Source organism: Aphis gossypii, chromosome 2 (genome assembly GCF_020184175.1).
Source record: "Aphis gossypii isolate Hap1 chromosome 2, ASM2018417v2, whole genome shotgun sequence".
Classification (NCBI taxonomy): Eukaryota; Metazoa; Arthropoda; class Insecta; order Hemiptera; family Aphididae; genus Aphis; species Aphis gossypii.
Genome location: NC_065531.1, coordinates 59,595,412 through 59,615,132, shown reverse-complemented (window position 1 = coordinate 59,615,132; position 19,721 = coordinate 59,595,412). Strand labels below are relative to the sequence as shown.

The following is a 19,721-nucleotide window of genomic DNA, read 5'->3' as shown; positions in this document are numbered from 1 at the left end:
GATAAATTACGTTATGACGTTTATATAATAACAATATTACTCGTATATTATGTGAATAATATAATATAATATGCAAGTGATATGTGAATGTCTTTGTGTACTTCACAGTTTGATTGTAGTGCAGTCCATAAAACAGAAAAATGATTAAGGTGGCTATACTCGTGATGTCTATAATGTATAAATTTGGGTGGTGGCTGAGTTTTATTTATGAATATGGTCAAGATTACTTTCCCAATCGACTGATCGAGTATTTTTGCAGATATATAGGTTTACCGACACCGTTATTGTTCTATTGCGTGTTTTAGCCTATTTGTCGTAGTAACCGAACCGAGATATTGCCACTTACCTTTTTTTTTTATACCTCGAAAAATCACATAGACCAGTGCTCTCCCCCTCTTTTTTCTCCACGTATCTCTCCGTCATTCCTCTTGATACTTCTCCTTTCCCTCTTTATGCCCATACACACTCAACACTAAACTCTGAATATACCAAATGAACTGTAAAGACAAAAGTTTTTGTATGCCGCACACCGTGCCGGTATCATTAGTTATCGTTTTCTGAACGATTTAACCCGCACTCGTCGGCTGATGGGTTCTATTCGTAATCGTACGAACTTCGTTAGTAAGACACACACATACACACACATCCTACGTAGTGTATATAATATAATTTATAGGATATTGTATCACATATCTATAGAGGAAGCTTTGTATCGTCGAAGGGTACAATGCACACAAAGACGAAAACTATTTTTTTTTCCATTTCCTTTTCAGAAGTATTCGTTCATCCCTTGACCGCGGTCCGACGAACTTTTGGGTACCAATTTCCTGAAAGCATTGTACATTTCAAGAAATGAGAAATCTCATAATTCGCGTTCGCGTGAATGATTTTTTTTTTGTGCTTAAGTGTCGAGTTAAAAAAATAAATAATATATGGATACGAGTATACTCCAAAAAATATAAAAATAAATTTTCTGCACATTTCAAATTATACAAACCATTAAATATATTGCATAATAGTGTTCACGATGCAAATTCTAATCATAATAACTTAATTAAGTATTCATTTAGAAACTATATATGTTTAAAAAAATTAATATAAAACTTTTTAACTGATTGGATTTTCATTATTAAATTTTTAATGAAAATAGCTAAACCATAAAGTATTTTTTTTTTTTTTTTATAAAATATCATTGAAATTCAATATTAATTATTAAATAATTTAACCTTATATTCACTATCATCATAGTATTCATGTAATTGATTTGTAGGTTCAACATTTTTCTTTAATAAATCATAGTATTTAATATAATTATCATATTCTGTAGATATTATGTAAAAAGTCTTTACATTTAAACATTTCAATAAAAATATACTTCAAAGGTATTAATATCATTTCTATATCTAATACTTAATTAAATTACAAAACCACAAAAAGGCTAAAATTTAATTTTTACATTTTTTAGTACTTATTGATGTGAAATTATTTAATTTACTATTTAAGAAACATTTTCTCTTAAAAACATATAAAACGTATTTTAATTAATAAATAGATATAATAATTTAGGTAACAAAGAAATATACAAATAAATTAGCTTAAAATTCATATAACTACTTGTTAACAGTAAAAAAAATTTCCAATGTTGATTTTACTTTTCAATAAACTAAGGCAATATATTTTTCGTTTTAAATTGATTTTAGTTGAAAATATGTCAATATTGAAACATTTTTTACTGAAATTAATATAAAATAAATAATAAATATTACGGTGAATGAAATCTGACGAATGATCCATTTAAAAAATAAAACAAAACGAGTGTAATAAGATTAATCGGTTTCAAATTAATATTATTGGAGTGGGTTTGACCCGATGGAGATAAAAAGAAACAATAATAAATTACTAAAAGCACTTTGAATCTGTTACAAAAATACATTTAAAAATCACTAAGCAAATAACTGTCAAATTTAATATTATCTAATGAATTATACCAATTTGTCATGCTATATTTCCGGGATTATTTTTCAGAAAATTCAATATTTTTCTATAATTGGATTTTTTTTTTTTAGTATAGTACTACAATAAGAAATGTTTGTGTGTATAGTGGATTGTATTATATTGTCTTGCTCGGTTAATATCCAATAAAAAGTCTTATAGCTGGAACTATATTATTATAGATTTTACCAAAGTATTTTGTTATTTTAGTACGTAAAACGTGTGTGTACCTAACTATATACTTTATACGGTATATACCATAATATAGGTACCGAATATTATTATATTTACAAATGAAATCCATATAAAATCTACTTTCGTGCACGAGTACAATATTTTACCAAACGGCTTTATTGAAAAAATACGATAACCAAGTTATAATTAAAAAAAAAAAAAAACCTTAACCGATAAAATTAAAGCAATAATTAAAACGAAAACCCTTTGGCCGTAGCGTACTCTCAAGAAATGGACGTACAATATTCTTTGCCATAATACGATAAAGTTAAAATGAATGTTTGATTTGCATAAGCCAGAATAAAAAGTTTTTCGTCAACGTCACGTTCACGCGCGTATTGCAGTTTTTCTTTTGCCCGTCGACGTTTGACGTAAACGACGAAAAGAAAAAATGTTTTAATATGTAAATACTACTCCACACACTCAGAGTAATGTATACGTACATTATTCTATAGCCGTACCCACGTCAACCAAATGCCCAGGAAAATGAAGAAATAACGAATACTCGATAATATATTTGGAAAAAAAAAACCAAACGAAACGAATGACGTCAGAATGGTAGGTATTTAGTTATTACGGTGATATATATCCATTGAGTACCAAACTTATACACTTCGAGGTGGAATAAAAAATTCGAAAAAAACTCGGTTCTGTTTCTGTAACATTAGGACGGGTCGCATGAACATTTTTCCGTCGACCGTAATTCAATTGATGTTCACAAAATGATTAATATCCTAACCGTAAATAGGTATTGTATTAATAATGTTATTTTATATATAAAAACCAATAATGCCGTTTTATTTTTGGTAGATTTTTTTCGTTCGTATCGGCTTTTAAGGACAGCATGTGATTCGCACGTTGCTCTTCACTGAACATAATAATATTATGTATTACTTATTCGCATATTGTTATTTAGCGACTCCACTCACATTTTTTTGATTCTGAAAAATTTCATCGATATAGTCGAAACACATATTACACACACACATGTATATTATATAAGTATTACAGCCATTATTTTATGGGTAAACTGGGTATATTATATTGAATTACAATTTTTTGTCAGAAATTCAATTTCTATTACTGCGATCGTTCGTTTTATGTATGCAACATATGCAAAATATAGACTCCATAACTATAAATACGCTATTTATTATGATACCAATCTTCAGAATATTTTGTTATAGATTCATATACGCAATTCATTTTTTTTTCAATTGTTATCAATTGAAAATATATCATCAATTATTTTTTTCGTCTTTTGTGCAGAGATATTAACTTTTTTTTTTTTAATAAATAGACACGTACCAATTTTAAATTGAAAATGTTTAAGGTACCTATTTCGAAAAAAATAATGACTTCGTTGATGTGTCAGTGTGTCTTCAAAGTATATAAAAAACCAATACGTAATAAATGTATTTTCATTTTAACGTTAAAAAGAAGAGAAGGTTTTCATTTCAAATAACAGTAGTTGGTATTTGTTATTTTAAGACTTGTATGAATGGAACTGAATCAAATTTTACTAATCACATAATATGATAAATTTTCAAAAATTCGAACATTTGAAAAAATAAAATAAGATTATTTATACTTAAAAATTGTACAATAGTTATTTTTTTAAAAAACTTTTAAACTTTATGAAAACAACTTAAAAATTACAATCAAATCTATAAATAAAAGAACTATTATATTGTAATTGAATAACAATCCTTAATTAATCTTAAATACAAAAGCTAACACGTGTAAAATCGTTTTAAGAGTTACAAAGGTCGATATAAAATAAAACTATGATAGTAAACTGAAGTTGTCCATGAAATTATTTTTTGTTCACTAATTTTTTAGAATCTTGGTAAATTTTGAATTTCAAACACCGAATGACTTGACTGTATTCATATAAAATATAAATGAACAATTTTAAAAAAAAATTTGAAAAACATTTTTCAGAATATTTATCTACCATTCTCAGTATGTATTTTGAAACTTCAAATTTTTACATTCTTACTTGTTAGTATGGAATACTTAATTGAGCGAAAAAAAATTATGAATAAACAATAATTACAATTTTAATATAAAGAATGAGCATCATTAGTATTTGAATATAATTTAGTAATTTCAAAATAATTTTATTTGCTATCATTCACTTGTTTTATTCAGTCTGTATGAATACTTAATAAACATTTACATTTCAAAAACGGCAAAATTATATTTAAGTGTATGACATTATGTTTAATTGCATTATTTTAATTTTTGAAATATAGGAAACCTTGTTCCATTAAAATTTGATAGATTGTATGTAGGAATTGAAAAATTATATTATCTGATTCAACAATGTATAAATAACAATACTATTAAAATATAATAGCAGTTTAAGTTATTTTTTAAAGAAAAAAAACTTGTTTATAACAATATTACAATACGTTTCATGTATATATTAATTAAAATTAATGAAAGTAAACGTTAACGTTAAAATATTACACATAATATTATATAACAGGTCCCTCTCTAATAAATAAAATATAAGTTGAATAATTTATCTTATAGAAAAAAAAAACTTATAAATCTGACATACCTATCCGGATTACCAGCACAGATTTTCAATATCAAACCAAATTATTCTACCAAAAATCTTTCTAGTAGTTTATTATTATAACCGCACAATGTTTGTACAATATACGAGAAAAATAACCTCTTATTTGGTATTTTTTTTACCTGCAGTTTTCATGACGTATTTTTATCCGGTCCTCTGTTTTTAAAAAATACTTATAGAACATAAACTTTTACTACGATCCTCGGAGAATTCATTACTGCACCTTGCCACCATCATCGTGTAGTGTACATAAATGACAAAATGTACATTTCATCACGAACGTTTATAATGGAGACCCGTTAGCATTATTAAGAATGATATATGTGTGTAGTGGACTAGCTTAATATATTTTTAAGAATGAATTTACATTTTTATGACGCTTTTGGATACACGTCTGCCACGCGATTAAGCTTTGCGACAACCGTTACCAAGGACACTAGGAACAAAATCACGACTTAATACATAATAATAATAAAAAAATCATTTATTCAACATTTTTATTACTCTTAATTTTAGATTTTTTAATTTCAATTAAGTTCAATCAAATGTTAACATTCATTCATACTCGTATTTTTTTATTACTTACAAGTTAATAATTAAAAATAAAAAACAGATAATCTACTTTAATTATCTCGTAAAATTCTTAAAAATCATTGCTATAATTATTCATTACGGTTGGTATCTATCATCAAATTAATAAAGAGAAAATATAAACAATGTTGAAGATTTTGTTTTGTATTTTCATAAAAACATGATACAAAACCATAATCATACCTATTTATTACGTTATTTTAATATTATATTTTTTACGTTTAGACTAACTAAGCCTAAACCAGTCAAAAAATACATATTTTTAATAGTTTATTTTCCATTAATGTATTTTACTTAAAATTTGATTCTCTGGAATCCTTTTAATTTTATAAGTAAATTTATTAAATATTTTTGTAAATTATTATTATTAGTTACCATGTTCTCATAATGCTTTAAATATTAAATTTAAATTTTATATTTTTTTTTGTATTAATTTTTACTTTTAGTAGAAATATGCATTTACATATATAAACAAAAATAATAATGATATATTTTTTTTGTGCTTATTTTATTATATTCAATAGGTGCACTTTGTTAGTTCAGTGTATAAAGTTGAGGTTATATTTCTACGCGTAGCCTAAGAAACTATACAGTTTATTGCACTGGAATTTGATAATAAAAACTTAATTAAATCAGATGCTTATATTTACTATTATATGATCTTCTACCCACGAAAATTCGACGTTGTACTGCGATTATAATAATACGGTGTAGTTATAGTAGATACCTATAAAGTGAAGTATTATTATTTCATCAAATGTTCAACACTTTAAATTCTGTTATAACCCAAAACGATATTGATGGAAAGATGATGAAATTATCCATCTCTATTTAAAGCCAAGTAAATTTTCTATTTCTTTACAATATAGAAATATTTGAAAAGGAATCCAAAAATAATCGGCTTAGAGCTGATTGAAAGGGGGGATAAAATATGAATTCTGACTATACTGGGCTTATATATATTATAAAGATAGAAAAACTTAAAAAAAAAATTAAAGCTCTTTTTATCTGAAAAAAAAGTGTAATAAAGTTATTGCAATATTAATACTGGAATAATAATTTGAATCTTTAGTTTTCTCGAAACTATCATTATTCGTCACACTTGACGTAAATACCTACCAACGCGTTAATATTAAAAACGCTCAGTACTTGGCATTTTACACACTCGACATTTTTGGTTTTTAGATTTACACGAATACGCGGGAGGCCAAGTATCACGTTTTTGAAGTGTCAACCCAGTAAGTTGGAGTATGAACGGATTCCCCGCAGTGTCCTTCAACCCATCAACTCCTCTTTTTACATCTTAATAACAGGGGTTTTTCTTTGCGCTTTCACAGAAATGGCGTTCCGCTTATGACTGTCTCTAAAACAGTGGATGATGGTGAGCAGATTTACATACAAAAAGCGCAATGGTCACCAACAGGTAGTGGACTAGTATTTGTATACAAAAACGATTTGTATTACAAAATCCACGGGAATCGGCACAGTAGAGTTCTCAGGATCACGAACACTGGTTCTTCGACAGTGTTCAATGGTGTACCAGATTGGCTGTATCAGGGTAAACGAGAAATTTAAGATACTTTTATACTGTTATGTTATATTTATGATTGTATGATATATTTTATTGTGTAAGATATAGTTTGATGGTCGATAAATGCAAAAATGCATACGTTTTAAAGAAATATCAATAAATTATTGGTGTGCAGTATTATAAAGTCCCATTAAAATATATGCTTATAAACATTATTACAATTATTTCAATGAATTACAGCGTCACGATAATTTTTTATATTTCAGAAGAAATTTTTAAATCCGATAAGGCGTTTTGGTTTTCACCATCAGGACGGTATTTAGCGTACATTACGTTCAATGATTCACTGGTTGGCGAGTACAAATATCCAGTATACAACACTAGATTCCAGTACCCGTATTATCAGTCAGTACGATATCCCAAGGTAGGTATCTTTATATTATTATTTTAACAAACGTTTCTGTTTAAATATTTTTAATATTTTTAATATTTATACAAATTACCAATATTCAAATATTATGTATGATAATATTGTGAAAATATACGTTTTATTGTGGTGTTAATTTGCTTTTGAAAAAGTAAAAATCGATTAGTTATATACGAGCGAGTATTAATATATTACATTTTCAGATAAATAGTTTTTATTAGCACTATTGTTGTATTTAAATTGATCATACACTACAACTATACGAATATTTATATTAAATTGTTCCATATTTTTTCACAATATATATTATATTTTTGTCGGTACACTTAAACGTATTTCTTATTACACATGAAATGAGTATTAGAATTATACTATATTTGTAATTAAATTAAATTTAAGCTTACAAGTTATTGCTTATTCCAGGCAGGAACGCCAAATCCAACGGTGACTGTGTGGTTGAGAGATCTGAAAAATGATAGTTTATCAAACGTTACGCTATTGCAAAAACCACAAGCCTTACATACGGAAAGGTGAGATAATTTTTTTCAAAAGTGACAAGTTAATGACAAAAAATTAACTTAAATTATTAACTACCTATATAATTGTATGGTATATTATAATATGCATTTTTGTAGACTTATACTTTATAAATTATTGTTTATTTTTTATTATTATCATTATTTTATAGTGAACCTTATTTAATGCATGTCAAGTGGGCAAATGAAAGACGTATAGGCGTAGTTTGGATGAATAGAAAACAAACAATAATGGTGATATCTGTTTGCTCCGAGCCAAACTGGGAGTGTCAAGACGTGAGTATAAAATTTTAATGTAAATCTATGACAGTAGTATTATAAACTTATCATTGTCTAATCCCAATGTTGTACTTATTGACATGTGATTGATATATACATATATATGTATTATAATATTGTATGATGATGCTGATGAATATTTCAAATTATTATAACATGCAAATTGGTTTAAAGAGCATATATTGTATGCAGATGTATAAGTGATTATATTTTTATTTTTACATAGTATCTGTTTAATTTCCTATGTAACCGTTTCTATCTGTCAATAATGTTGGCTGATAAAATTGGTTGAGAGAAGAATTATTTGTCAAACAAGTGCATTTCACAATTCTGTGTATTCAAATAACGAAATATTGCAGAGTGGTGATTTTTTTAAAAAAAATAATACGATTTTAAGCTGTGTATTTATTTCAAATAAATATTTTTTTATACTTGGAATAAACTAACTAAATTATGATGTATCATTTTAGTCTTACGTTGAGAAAATCGCTGATGGAAAGGGGTGGTTGGAAAACACCGAAGTCGTTTTCAATGAAGAGGGCACCAGTTACTTGGCAATATTACCTGTACTTGATGGTCCACGTGGCACATATCCACACATCTGCCTTGTAGACATATTCACAAAAATTGTACTTCCTCTAACGAGTGGGAGTTTTTCCGTCGTTCGAATCGTCCAGTGGGACCAGACGAACCGACTTATGTGAGTAATAATGTTAAGTGCGTGTGATATCAAACAGGTTGATGATAATTTCGTGTAACAATAATGTTGTTATGATTTAATAGTAGAGCGAAATAGATAAACATGTGTATGACGAAAACATTATGAGACATGATAATCTAAAATGATTTATAATATTTTTGTTGTTAAAAGCTAATTTAGGGAGGAAGGTTGGTTATTTTTGAAACCAAAAATAAATTTATACTTTGCATGCGTAGAGTGTAAATATATTATTTTAAATAATCAGACATAATAATATTTTAATTTGAAACTTTTTTATTAAACGTTGAATAAAGCCAATAAAACCATGCAATATGTCCACGTATAATTCTCCTTCTCAACATCAACGTTTTCGAGGAACTAAGTACACTTTCATTGAGTATGCTATCTTAACGGAACGGATCGTTTTATTAAACAAGTCGAACAATATGTCCTTGTAGAAACATCTTATTATAGTCAGTGTAACGTCCCTTCTTCACCGGCAGCTACCGTTTGACGTATTCCCTATAGAGAAATTATGTTTCTATCGAATTGGGTGAGTAATATTAACACTTGATATTAGGGTTGCCATTATTAGATAAAGTATACGATTATTAATACATATATAATAAATAATAAATACATAAACGTATATTGATAAAATATTAAAACGCAAAACACATAGAATATACATATATATAAAGCATATAAGGTGATATTTGGGTATGATGTACGTGCTGTGGCCTGTGAGTGTGGGTGTTCGCTGAATGTTGTTATGATCGTTATGGAGTTTTCTCCACTGCCATAATTCTATTCGTGTCACACACTCTCAACAAGCATGAATTGGCCATTATTATATACCACGATGTGTGCCGGAAAACCTTAAGTCAGCAGTCGGCCTTGCTCGCCATTCCTCACACTCAGCGTATCAACCGTTCCCTACTTAAGAAGTGATGTACGATGTCAATAGACGGCAATTGTTATATGTAGGTACCTCTTTTTCATTTAAATCTGGACCTCAAATTTTGGAAGTAACAGCAACAGTAACTTAGTTGAAGGTAGTGGTATAGATTTTATATTATATTAGTCCGACGGCACAGAATAACGGTTGGTACTCCAATAACCTCTGGCTATATTTTTTGGTCGTACTTAATTTAGTTGTATTATATACAGTATATACAAAACCAAGGCGAGGGTGATGACTTTCTATTTTTAAGTGAAGCTTTTTGACAGATAAACGCGGTGTGACTGATCGTATATTGAACAATTCACTATAGCACATAATGACGTTTTTACATTCTAGAGTGAACATGTGACACGCAAAACCAATACATAAGTATGATAGAATATACTAATCTATAAAAAATATAAAAATCCCCCATAAGGTTTTTCATATACAAATTGTACCTATATAAAATATACATAAATGTATTTTTTGGGATATTCGATAAATACGTGAGGGTTTATGTTCAATTGTATGAAACCACATTTCGTCTGTTCAAATCGTTCAATTATTCGCTTTATTGCAGTTACATCGGTGAATTATTTTACACTGTATTAACGCCAACTATAATTTATAGATACTTTGAAGCAATACCAGAGGGAAAACCGTCGCAGAGGCATTTATACAAAGTACCCGATAACGTTAACAGCACAGCAGGCTGGGAATGTTTGACATGTCCTCCAAGTGGACCTCAAAAAAATGCTTCCAAAATGAACAATCCTATGAGTTCAGATATCAGGTAAAACAAAAGCTCAGTGAGTGTATATTGGTATAATCTGGCAGTTATTATTATTTTATTTATCATATTAAACGAAAAACCAACATTTTTAAATTCCATTAGGTTTTATTAAGTTTTTTTTTTTTTTAATTCTATAGATATCGTCTAACTCGTTAAATGTGCTACTACCTCTTACTGTAGTAATTTATGGATTATTCAACAAATGGAGTTACATTATTTATTTTTTCGCAGCGACTCGTTCCGGTTAAGTCTTAAGGGATTAGAATCATCGAAACTACCACAAGATTCGTGGCCAGTAAGGACAAATTCATGTCTGTATGTCCGATCTCATTTTTGTCGTTACCCGAATTCTAAGTACTACGTTTTGGAATGTTTAGGTAAGTTGTTAAATTGCAGTAAGTATTAAATGGAATTAATTAATGTATAAAGGCCCTCTCTGTTTATAATTCGAAACACTATGACAAAACATTTTGGACGGCGAGTCATACACGATAAAAGAAATGTTTTCTTTTGTGTGAAAATAGTATTATGTAACTTATTTAATTTAATAAAAATTAAGATTGTTTAGTTATTATAATATAATACATCATACATTTATATTATATTATGACATGCTTAATAAATTTAATAATTAGGCAGTTTAATATAAGCAAATAATTATTTTATGAAATACCAACATACTAATATCAATACCAATATTTATAAAATTAATACAATTTAGGAACTGGACTATTAATAATAATATTTATGTATTATAATTATCGCCTATCATACCAAACGATGACACCATTATTCTATATAATACGTCAGTGCCGTGTTCATCATAACCGTTATATTAATATTATATTATTTTATATTTAAATTGGTTGTGCATATATATTATTGTATGAATATATTATTATGATATATATTAAAGTATAGTAACATGCATATTTATTTGAATTAATAGTGTAAAAAAACATTTTTTTCTCTAACATCGTTAAAAAATGTAAATGTTATTGCATACGTTAATCAACATAAATTATAATATAAATAACTATTAGGTTTATTTGATCAAATTAAAAAAAGTGAAATAGCATAACATTTTTAAATCTAGTAATTCAAATATATTACCTACCAACTATAAGAGCAATTTTTAAATTAAATCAATAATATTATGTTCTTTCATAATGATTACCTTTTTTATGCCATTTATTTATATGCATAAATTAACAAAGTTGTTCTACTGACTACTTCTATTTAAAATATTTTCAGTCATAAATTCCTAAGCTGAACTTAACATAAAATAAAACAATACCTATAGTAAACAATTTCCAACAAGGGCCAAAATAGTTGAATAAATAATTTACATATATAGTTTAATTTTTTAATTCTTGGTATATTTTTCTTTAGTTAGAACGTGTTGGCTCTAAATGACATGTTTTATAAGATTATAATTACGTGTAATGAAATCAGAATATTATGATGATAATAGTATTTAAATAATTAACTATTTTCTTTTTATACACAATGTAATATATATTATATATGACTGGACTAATAATCAATAATATTTTTCTATCATGTGTTATTTTATATAATGTATGTGAAATAACTTTTTGCTTATTATTTATTTAGTTCTATAATGCAATCTGAAATATAGGAACTTAATTTTTTTAACACTTAAATTAACAAAAGATTTCTATTAAACACCAATAATATTGTTAATTGTATTTCACTTATACATTATAATATATTGTATTAAATTTGGAACATTTAGTTCTAGTTTTTTTTTAAAAAAACAATGAACCTACAAACTGGTTTTGGAGATTCAATTATAATCTATAAAAAAAACTAATCATATTTAAATATTTTATGAAGAAAACAAATAAACATAATTTTAAAGTAGTTTAGTGATTTTTATTAAAAGGTGATTTTATAAAGTACTTATTATTATAGGTCCATTAGTTCCCAAAGTTATATTAATGAACCTGCAGATAAATCATAAAGTAATGATTTTAAACAATTATACAGCACTGGCAACTAAATATTCTACAATGGCAAAACCCAACATACAAATAATGCAGGTAGAATACTAATGGCATATAGTACTAAAGGGATAAATTTTTTGTAAAATTAAAACGATTTCCACAGGTGGAGGTTGAGAATGGATTCATCGCTCAAACTAAATTAATGCTGCCCCCTGCATTTAAAGAATACGACGAAACCGCATTTCCGTTTATTTTATACATGTAAGACAGTTTTTATAATTTTGTTATTAGTTTTTTCACCGTATTATTATAATAATAATATAGTAGTGGTAATATTATAGTAAATAACCTATAGTATCTGAATGGTGTTTGGTCACACGTGTTTTAAGTAAATAAAATAGTTTATAGTATTATACTATTAACGTGATTTTCGTGATAAAATATATTATTGATAACAGAAAAGGCAAGCCTGGCACTCAGTCAGTGACTGAAGAGTGGTCTGTGGATTGGGCTACGTATTTGTGCAGCAACAAGAATATTATCATCGCCATAATTGACGGTCGTGGTACACTAGGTCAGGGAGACAGGTCCAGAACTTCCATTTACTACAAAATGGGAATCACGGACATTCAAGATCAGCTTACAGTTTTATTGTAATTATTACAAAAAAATTAAATTTATTCTTTTGTCTATAGTTTTGTAAACATGGTATTAACATACTTTAATAATATTTTATTTACAGGTATCTCAAAGATACACTGAAATTTATAGACAAAGACCGTATTGGAATTTGGGGCAAAGGATACGGTGGATATGCCACTGGAATGATATTGGCCAAACGACCAGAAGTGTTTCGATGCGGAATTGCGACATCACCAATTACAAATTGGGCGCATTTTGGTAATAATCATAATATTTAAATAATAATCTAACATTAATAAAATACGTAGTTAATTAAACGAATATATTACAAAAGTAAATAGTTGAATATTTTTAGGAAATTTTTTATAATTTTATAGAATCATTTTTTTCTGTAGGTACCCTAAAGAAAGAAAAAAAAACATTTTACTGTTCTTATGATTTTCAAACCAACTTACATCAAAAATTGTTCACTAATTAGTTATATTTAAATCATTTAAAAATAATTAATACCTACAGAAATCCAAAAAAATAAAATAAAATACTTTTACCGTTAACCAATTAACTAGTAATTTAGAAACTGATGTTTTTTTTTTCAGATTCAGCTTGGACTGAAAAGTTGATGGGCACCCCAAATGTGACAGACAATTACCGTGGATACGAAGACTCAGATTTAAGCAAAAAGGCAATTACATTGGATAAAAAACTGTTAATGTTAATCCATGGCAGTGCAGATGAAACGGTCCATTATCAGCATAGTATGATGCTGATTAGGGCATTAACAGAAAAGGGAATATTATTCAGACACCAAGTAAGTCTTCTTTCATTGTTATTAATTATTATTATAAAGTTAAATAAGTTTGAGTTATAAATTTAAAGGCAAGAAAAGTTCAACTAAAAAGCACAAATACATAAGTAAGATATTGTCTCTAAAATATAACGTCAATTTTTTCGGTAATTAAAGAAGAATTGGTTTTAAAAAAGTTTGTAGTTTAGTATGAAAAACACATTTGATTTTATTTAAATTATTAAAAATTAACGTACAATTAAATTAAATGAGTAAGGTTTATTATATTTAAAAAAAATGTTCTTTACAATTATGATTAATTTATACTGATTAAATTGAACGATGTGCTACAAAAACTTTCTATAAACTACGTTTATTACTTTTATTACTTTTTTATAGTAGAAACCAGAAGGATTATATTTTCTGTACTTATACTAAAATGTAATTACATTAAGAATAGTTATCATTTCTATTAATTTTATAAACTATAGAGTATGTTTAATTTGTTTTTACGGAATTTGTAAAAATACATATTACATATTATGATATTCTCCAAATACAAATATCATAAAATGTGTAAATAATTTATTTAAAACTTGAAGTAATTGAAAAAATAAATATTTTATAGTATTTATATTATCAAACAACATTCTAAAGATAAACTTGTTTTATTTTTCAGACATATCCAGATGAAGGACACACCTTCGATGGATCGACCAAACATTTATTGCATGCTATGGAACATTTCTGGGACGAGTGTTTCGGTCCATTGGATTTTGATGACTGGGATGAGAGCTTAAACTTTTTTGCTTTTACACAATAATACAAAATAGAAACCAGTTTGATCTAGTGATGTGTTTATGACTGGAATATAGCAATTTATATTCCTAAAGAGTTACTTATATTTATACATTATTTCTTAAACTCACAAAGAAAAAAAAAACTTAAATATTGTTGATAACATTTTTTTTAAGAACATTTGTTATAATGTTGATAAAGTACGTTATTTATAATAATTATCATATGTACTTACTGAGATAACTTTACATCCAATAGCTTCAAAATCTATTATTTTTAAAAGTATATTCAATCGCTTATTTGTACCTATATTATACGTGTGAATTTACTTGGACGTTGTGTTATCAGCTGTGTATTTACAATCGTGGCAATCATTAATTTAAATGTTAGTATTTTACTATATAGAAGCTTTAAAAATAAATTATTTCATGTAACTATCTTCCCCCCTGTTAAAACCAAAAACAAAATGCTTAGATAAACCACTCTATTGAGACCAATAAAAGTCCGTCAACGTCTTCAGAATGTTTTCCAATTATAAAAACATATTCACAGGGTGATCCATTTCATAATAAAATCAAACTAATCGTATTGTAGTCCGAAAATGTGATTACAAAATGAAGACAATCTGTGTAATTTGCAAACAAGTGGAATATTAAAAAAATAACACCGATGTAAAATATTTTTTATTTTTTTTTTATCACATTATCATTCAAAGCTTAATGTATCAATGCAATGTATTTATCAACTACTATACCGATCAGTGTTAATCATCGTAAAACTATTTATACAGGATTTATTGACTAACAGTGGTTAAATTTTACACATATTGCATTGTAAATTTTTCATTCAAATGAGCATTTTACTTTCCAATCAGAATTAATCACAGTAGACAGTTTTTGTAACATTTAAATTTATAATTTTATCACTTTATGTAATTCAGACATAAATTTACTAATTATTTAACAATTCAGTTGAAAATAACATGAAAATATTATTATTTGTTCTATAATATATTCGATTTTTTGTTTATTGTTGTGTAGGATATCGTATACATTATTTGGCTCAAGTAACTGTGATAAACCAATATATAACGTCCTATGACCTAACGTCATAGCAGTGAAACAATAATAAAATAAATGCATTTTAATTTAAACTAAAAAAAATCATATGAATTATTAACTGCCTGAATATTTATTCGTTTATTTTGAAAAAAAGTTAACAGTTAATTAATAGTGAATACTTTTTAACTAATAGTTCATAATATATATATATATATTTAAAATAATACAAATAATCACATTACTTGTATTATTTTTCTTGCAAATATGAAATCATATTGGAAAATAAACTATTGATGATACACACTGTCTAAGGATTAAAATATATTATAATTATATTTTAAAGGACTTTGAAGCATTAAGATATTTTAAATTACCCAAACAAAAAAAAAAAAAAAATGTATACCTCTTAAATATTTAAGACGTTATTTAAATCTGTTTTGCCGGTATTATTCAATATTGAGTTTAACGAGTTTAAGCGATTGAAATATACATTAATAATTGTTTGATGATATTATGTTTTATCTTAGTGCTTGGCACGAGTTTGTCTGTTGTTATTTGGTTATACAAAAAAAAAAAAAAATAACCATTGTTATTATATTATTTAAACATTCCTTTAGCAACTAAAGATAGGTAAGTATCTGTACGTTTTCTTTGTGAATTTTGTGCATTCAAATAGTTCAGATTATATTTAATACAATTTCAAACAATTTTGAATATAATAAAAATACTGTATAGATGTATTCATTTAATACTAAGTTCCATCAGCATGTAAATTTTGTTATTTTGGAAAAAAATTCAAACTAATCATACAAATGTAATCAATATTAAAAATGTATTGTTTTTATATGGATATATGTTATATTAATAATATTAAAACTTAACTCGATATTTAACGTTAAACTATTGTTTTACGAAAACAATAAGATAGTCCATAAAAAATATTATATTGTAAGGAAAACGAATAATGTGAAATAATCGATTAAGAAAATTATTATGTATCCCAATTTTCGGATCTTTTTTGTGTAAAATTTTATTTTTATATATCTCAAATGTTTTAGGTATATTGTTGCTTGTGATGAATATTGTTTTATGTTAATTTTGTAATGAATATTTTTTTTTTTTTTTTATCGCCATTTTACGTTAAGAGTTATACCAAAGAGGTGACTGCAGACTGATTAATATTTCCATTAAGCCTTCAGTTTCGTATTAAATTCACTAATAAAGTATTAACACAATTTTATTTAAATACATGCCTAAAAGTAGTCTCATATACATTCCAATCTTAAATAATTGATAAGCATAATATTTTAAAACGGTATATTGCTTTTCAAAAACTTAATATTTTCTTGTCTTATTCCCACAACTTGTATTTAATACCAAACTACTATTACCATAATTAATTGTCTTCGTTTCTCAATTACTTAATCTCCACTCGAAAAGTGTATAATGTAATACAAAGTCAATAATATTGTTTAATTTTAATCTAACATAATAATAATAAACTTAACTTACTCTTAACTCCATATTAATTTTCAGAATATTATGATTTCTTATATAGTATATTTTATTAAATAGAGATAAAATTGTCATGATTATATTAGTATAATGTTATTGATCCTAATCTCCCAACATTGATGACGATTCAGTTTAGATTTGATCTCTTAGTTTTGTTTAATACGAATAATTTGGCTGTGTTTTAATATATATATACGTTTTGTTTTCGTAGTTTTTGTGTTTATTATTATTTTAAAATTGCATGCATTGAGCCCGAGGTTCCAAAATCCGTCCAGCGCGTACAGCATAAACTGATGGTTTATGTCTCGACTATTATTTAGATTAGATCGCACGGATAGCTCTAAACATCTTATAATATAATAATATTATTACCGCGGACTAAATAGTCAGTGGATTCCCAAATACATAATATTATATAAATAATATTAAAATAACAAAATAACGTTTTTAATTTTTACTGTTATAATTATATATTATATTATTCTTAGGTTAAAGTTCCTCTAATATAATAAACTATTCTAGGTTGGCTTCAGTTTTTGTTTTTAAAATTTTTAAAACATATCAAATAAGTAATTTTTCGATTGCGAAGTACCTAACGATATGCTATTATAATATAAGTTTCCTATATTTTATTCACCAACACTTGGCTCAGTGACGATACAAGTGTTAAACGCTTTTTTGTAGTAGATACTTAGTTGTTTTAAAATGATTTCGTTAAAACATTTTGTTATTGTATTGTTATGTATACAATTTATAAATATAAATATATATAAATATATGCATTTATAATTTTTTTTTTAGTGAAACAACAATTTGTATTAAATTTAATGTCAACGTCTTACAAATATCGCCCTCAGTTCATAAGCGTATGCTTATGTTAAATACACAATACAAATAATACAATACGTCATGTAGATGTGTTTTACTGTGTTATATGTGTTTAGCTATATATTACCTACTTTTAAATATGAAATTTGAAATGTTAAATGTAATATTTTTAACCTAAACGTTTCATATGTATGCTTTGAATGTATAATGTACATTAATTACCGCATTAATAATATTAATTTATATGGTTGTACTATGTTATAATTATTTATATACTATATAATATACGGAATTAAAAAAGTAATTTGCATATTGTGTGTTTCTAATAAATAATACGTTTACAAGAATGTAAACATATTGTTAAGTATACGGTGTTGCGAGTGTGATTAATTGATGTTAATATAATATAAAATTTGTGTACTTAATGAAAATATTATAAATCTACTACTGTGTTAAATGTATGTGCGTTCTGGTGTAATGTTTTATCATAATATTCTGAAAAACAAAACAAATAATAATATACTATCCATTCGTTTATTGTTGGATTATATTTAGTTTTGATCAAAATATATTCATATTTCCTACAATTATAAGATCAAATTATATCAAACAATATTCAAAATTAATATCGATTTGAAAATATTAGCATTTTCGCAAATTGGCAATGAACATGGTCCATATTTAAGATTCTTATTGGCACGATGAATATTTTCTTTATAACAGTTATAAGTGTTTTTTATTTATTTGTTATACCAGTATACAGTATGAGTAGTTGAAAAATTAATACTTGTTTTAAATTTTCAATTTCAAAGGTGCTCTTTAATAGAAAATTGAATCTAGTCATTATGATTGGGAAGTAAAAATACAAATTCACAATATTTTAAAACCAAAAGAGAAATAATCAAATTAATAATAAAAAAAAAAAAAAACAGAAAACTATTTTTAAAAATAACATGAAATTATATAATATACTTGAAACTTTAACTATTTTTAAATATATATATCGATAAAGAATTGTTTGATAATTAAAACGCTTGAAAATATAAAATAAAATTTCTTATATATTATTTTGTACTTAGAAATTCATTATTTTTTATATACTTATGATTTCAATATTAATTAATATATAATTCTTTTTCTGTTTTTAGATTATAGTGATAAAAAAAAATAAGATTTATCTAAACTTAAAATGCTTACGACATTGAAATATTCAGTCTTAAAATAATTATATATCTTTTTTGCAATTTTCGATTATTTTTTTTTTAATTCAAAAATAAATAACTTGTCATATTTTAAAATTACAATTAATTAATTAATTATTAATTATTAATTAATATTAAATATTAATTAATTATAATTTGATTTTTTTCTTTTAGAATTGTCTATTATACACTTTTTTTCTAGCTAAAAAACATGGCATTTTGACTCTTTTTGAGAAATTTAAAATTATGTTTTAGTTGTATTATTATAAATATTGATAATAATTCAAAAGCATTATTATACTTGG

The 19,721-nt window shown here is 25.7% G+C and overlaps 1 protein-coding gene across 4 annotated transcripts in view; it reads left to right on the top strand.

Annotated features, from left to right (window-relative positions):
• The window catches only part of LOC114122743 (prolyl endopeptidase FAP), a 218,834-nt gene extending 200,309 nt beyond the window's left edge, over positions 1-18,525 (top strand). For all 4 annotated transcript variants that reach the window (XM_050199603.1, XM_027985497.2, XM_027985496.2 and 1 more), the window contains 14 exons: positions 6,590-6,642; positions 6,742-6,962; positions 7,202-7,359; positions 7,786-7,892; positions 8,051-8,174; positions 8,648-8,877; positions 10,455-10,616; positions 10,848-10,993; positions 12,555-12,682; positions 12,750-12,847; positions 13,045-13,239; positions 13,329-13,486; positions 13,825-14,036; positions 14,692-18,525. In XM_050199603.1, coding sequence (XP_050055560.1) covers positions 6,590-6,642; positions 6,742-6,962; positions 7,202-7,359; positions 7,786-7,892; positions 8,051-8,174; positions 8,648-8,877; positions 10,455-10,616; positions 10,848-10,993; positions 12,555-12,682; positions 12,750-12,847; positions 13,045-13,239; positions 13,329-13,486; positions 13,825-14,036; positions 14,692-14,835 — 2,136 coding nt within the window. In that variant the 3' untranslated portion in view covers positions 14,836-18,525. The remainder of the gene's footprint in view (positions 1-6,589; positions 6,643-6,741; positions 6,963-7,201; positions 7,360-7,785; positions 7,893-8,050; positions 8,175-8,647; positions 8,878-10,454; positions 10,617-10,847; positions 10,994-12,554; positions 12,683-12,749; positions 12,848-13,044; positions 13,240-13,328; positions 13,487-13,824; positions 14,037-14,691) is intronic.
• Positions 18,526-19,721: the final 1,196 nt, after the last annotated feature.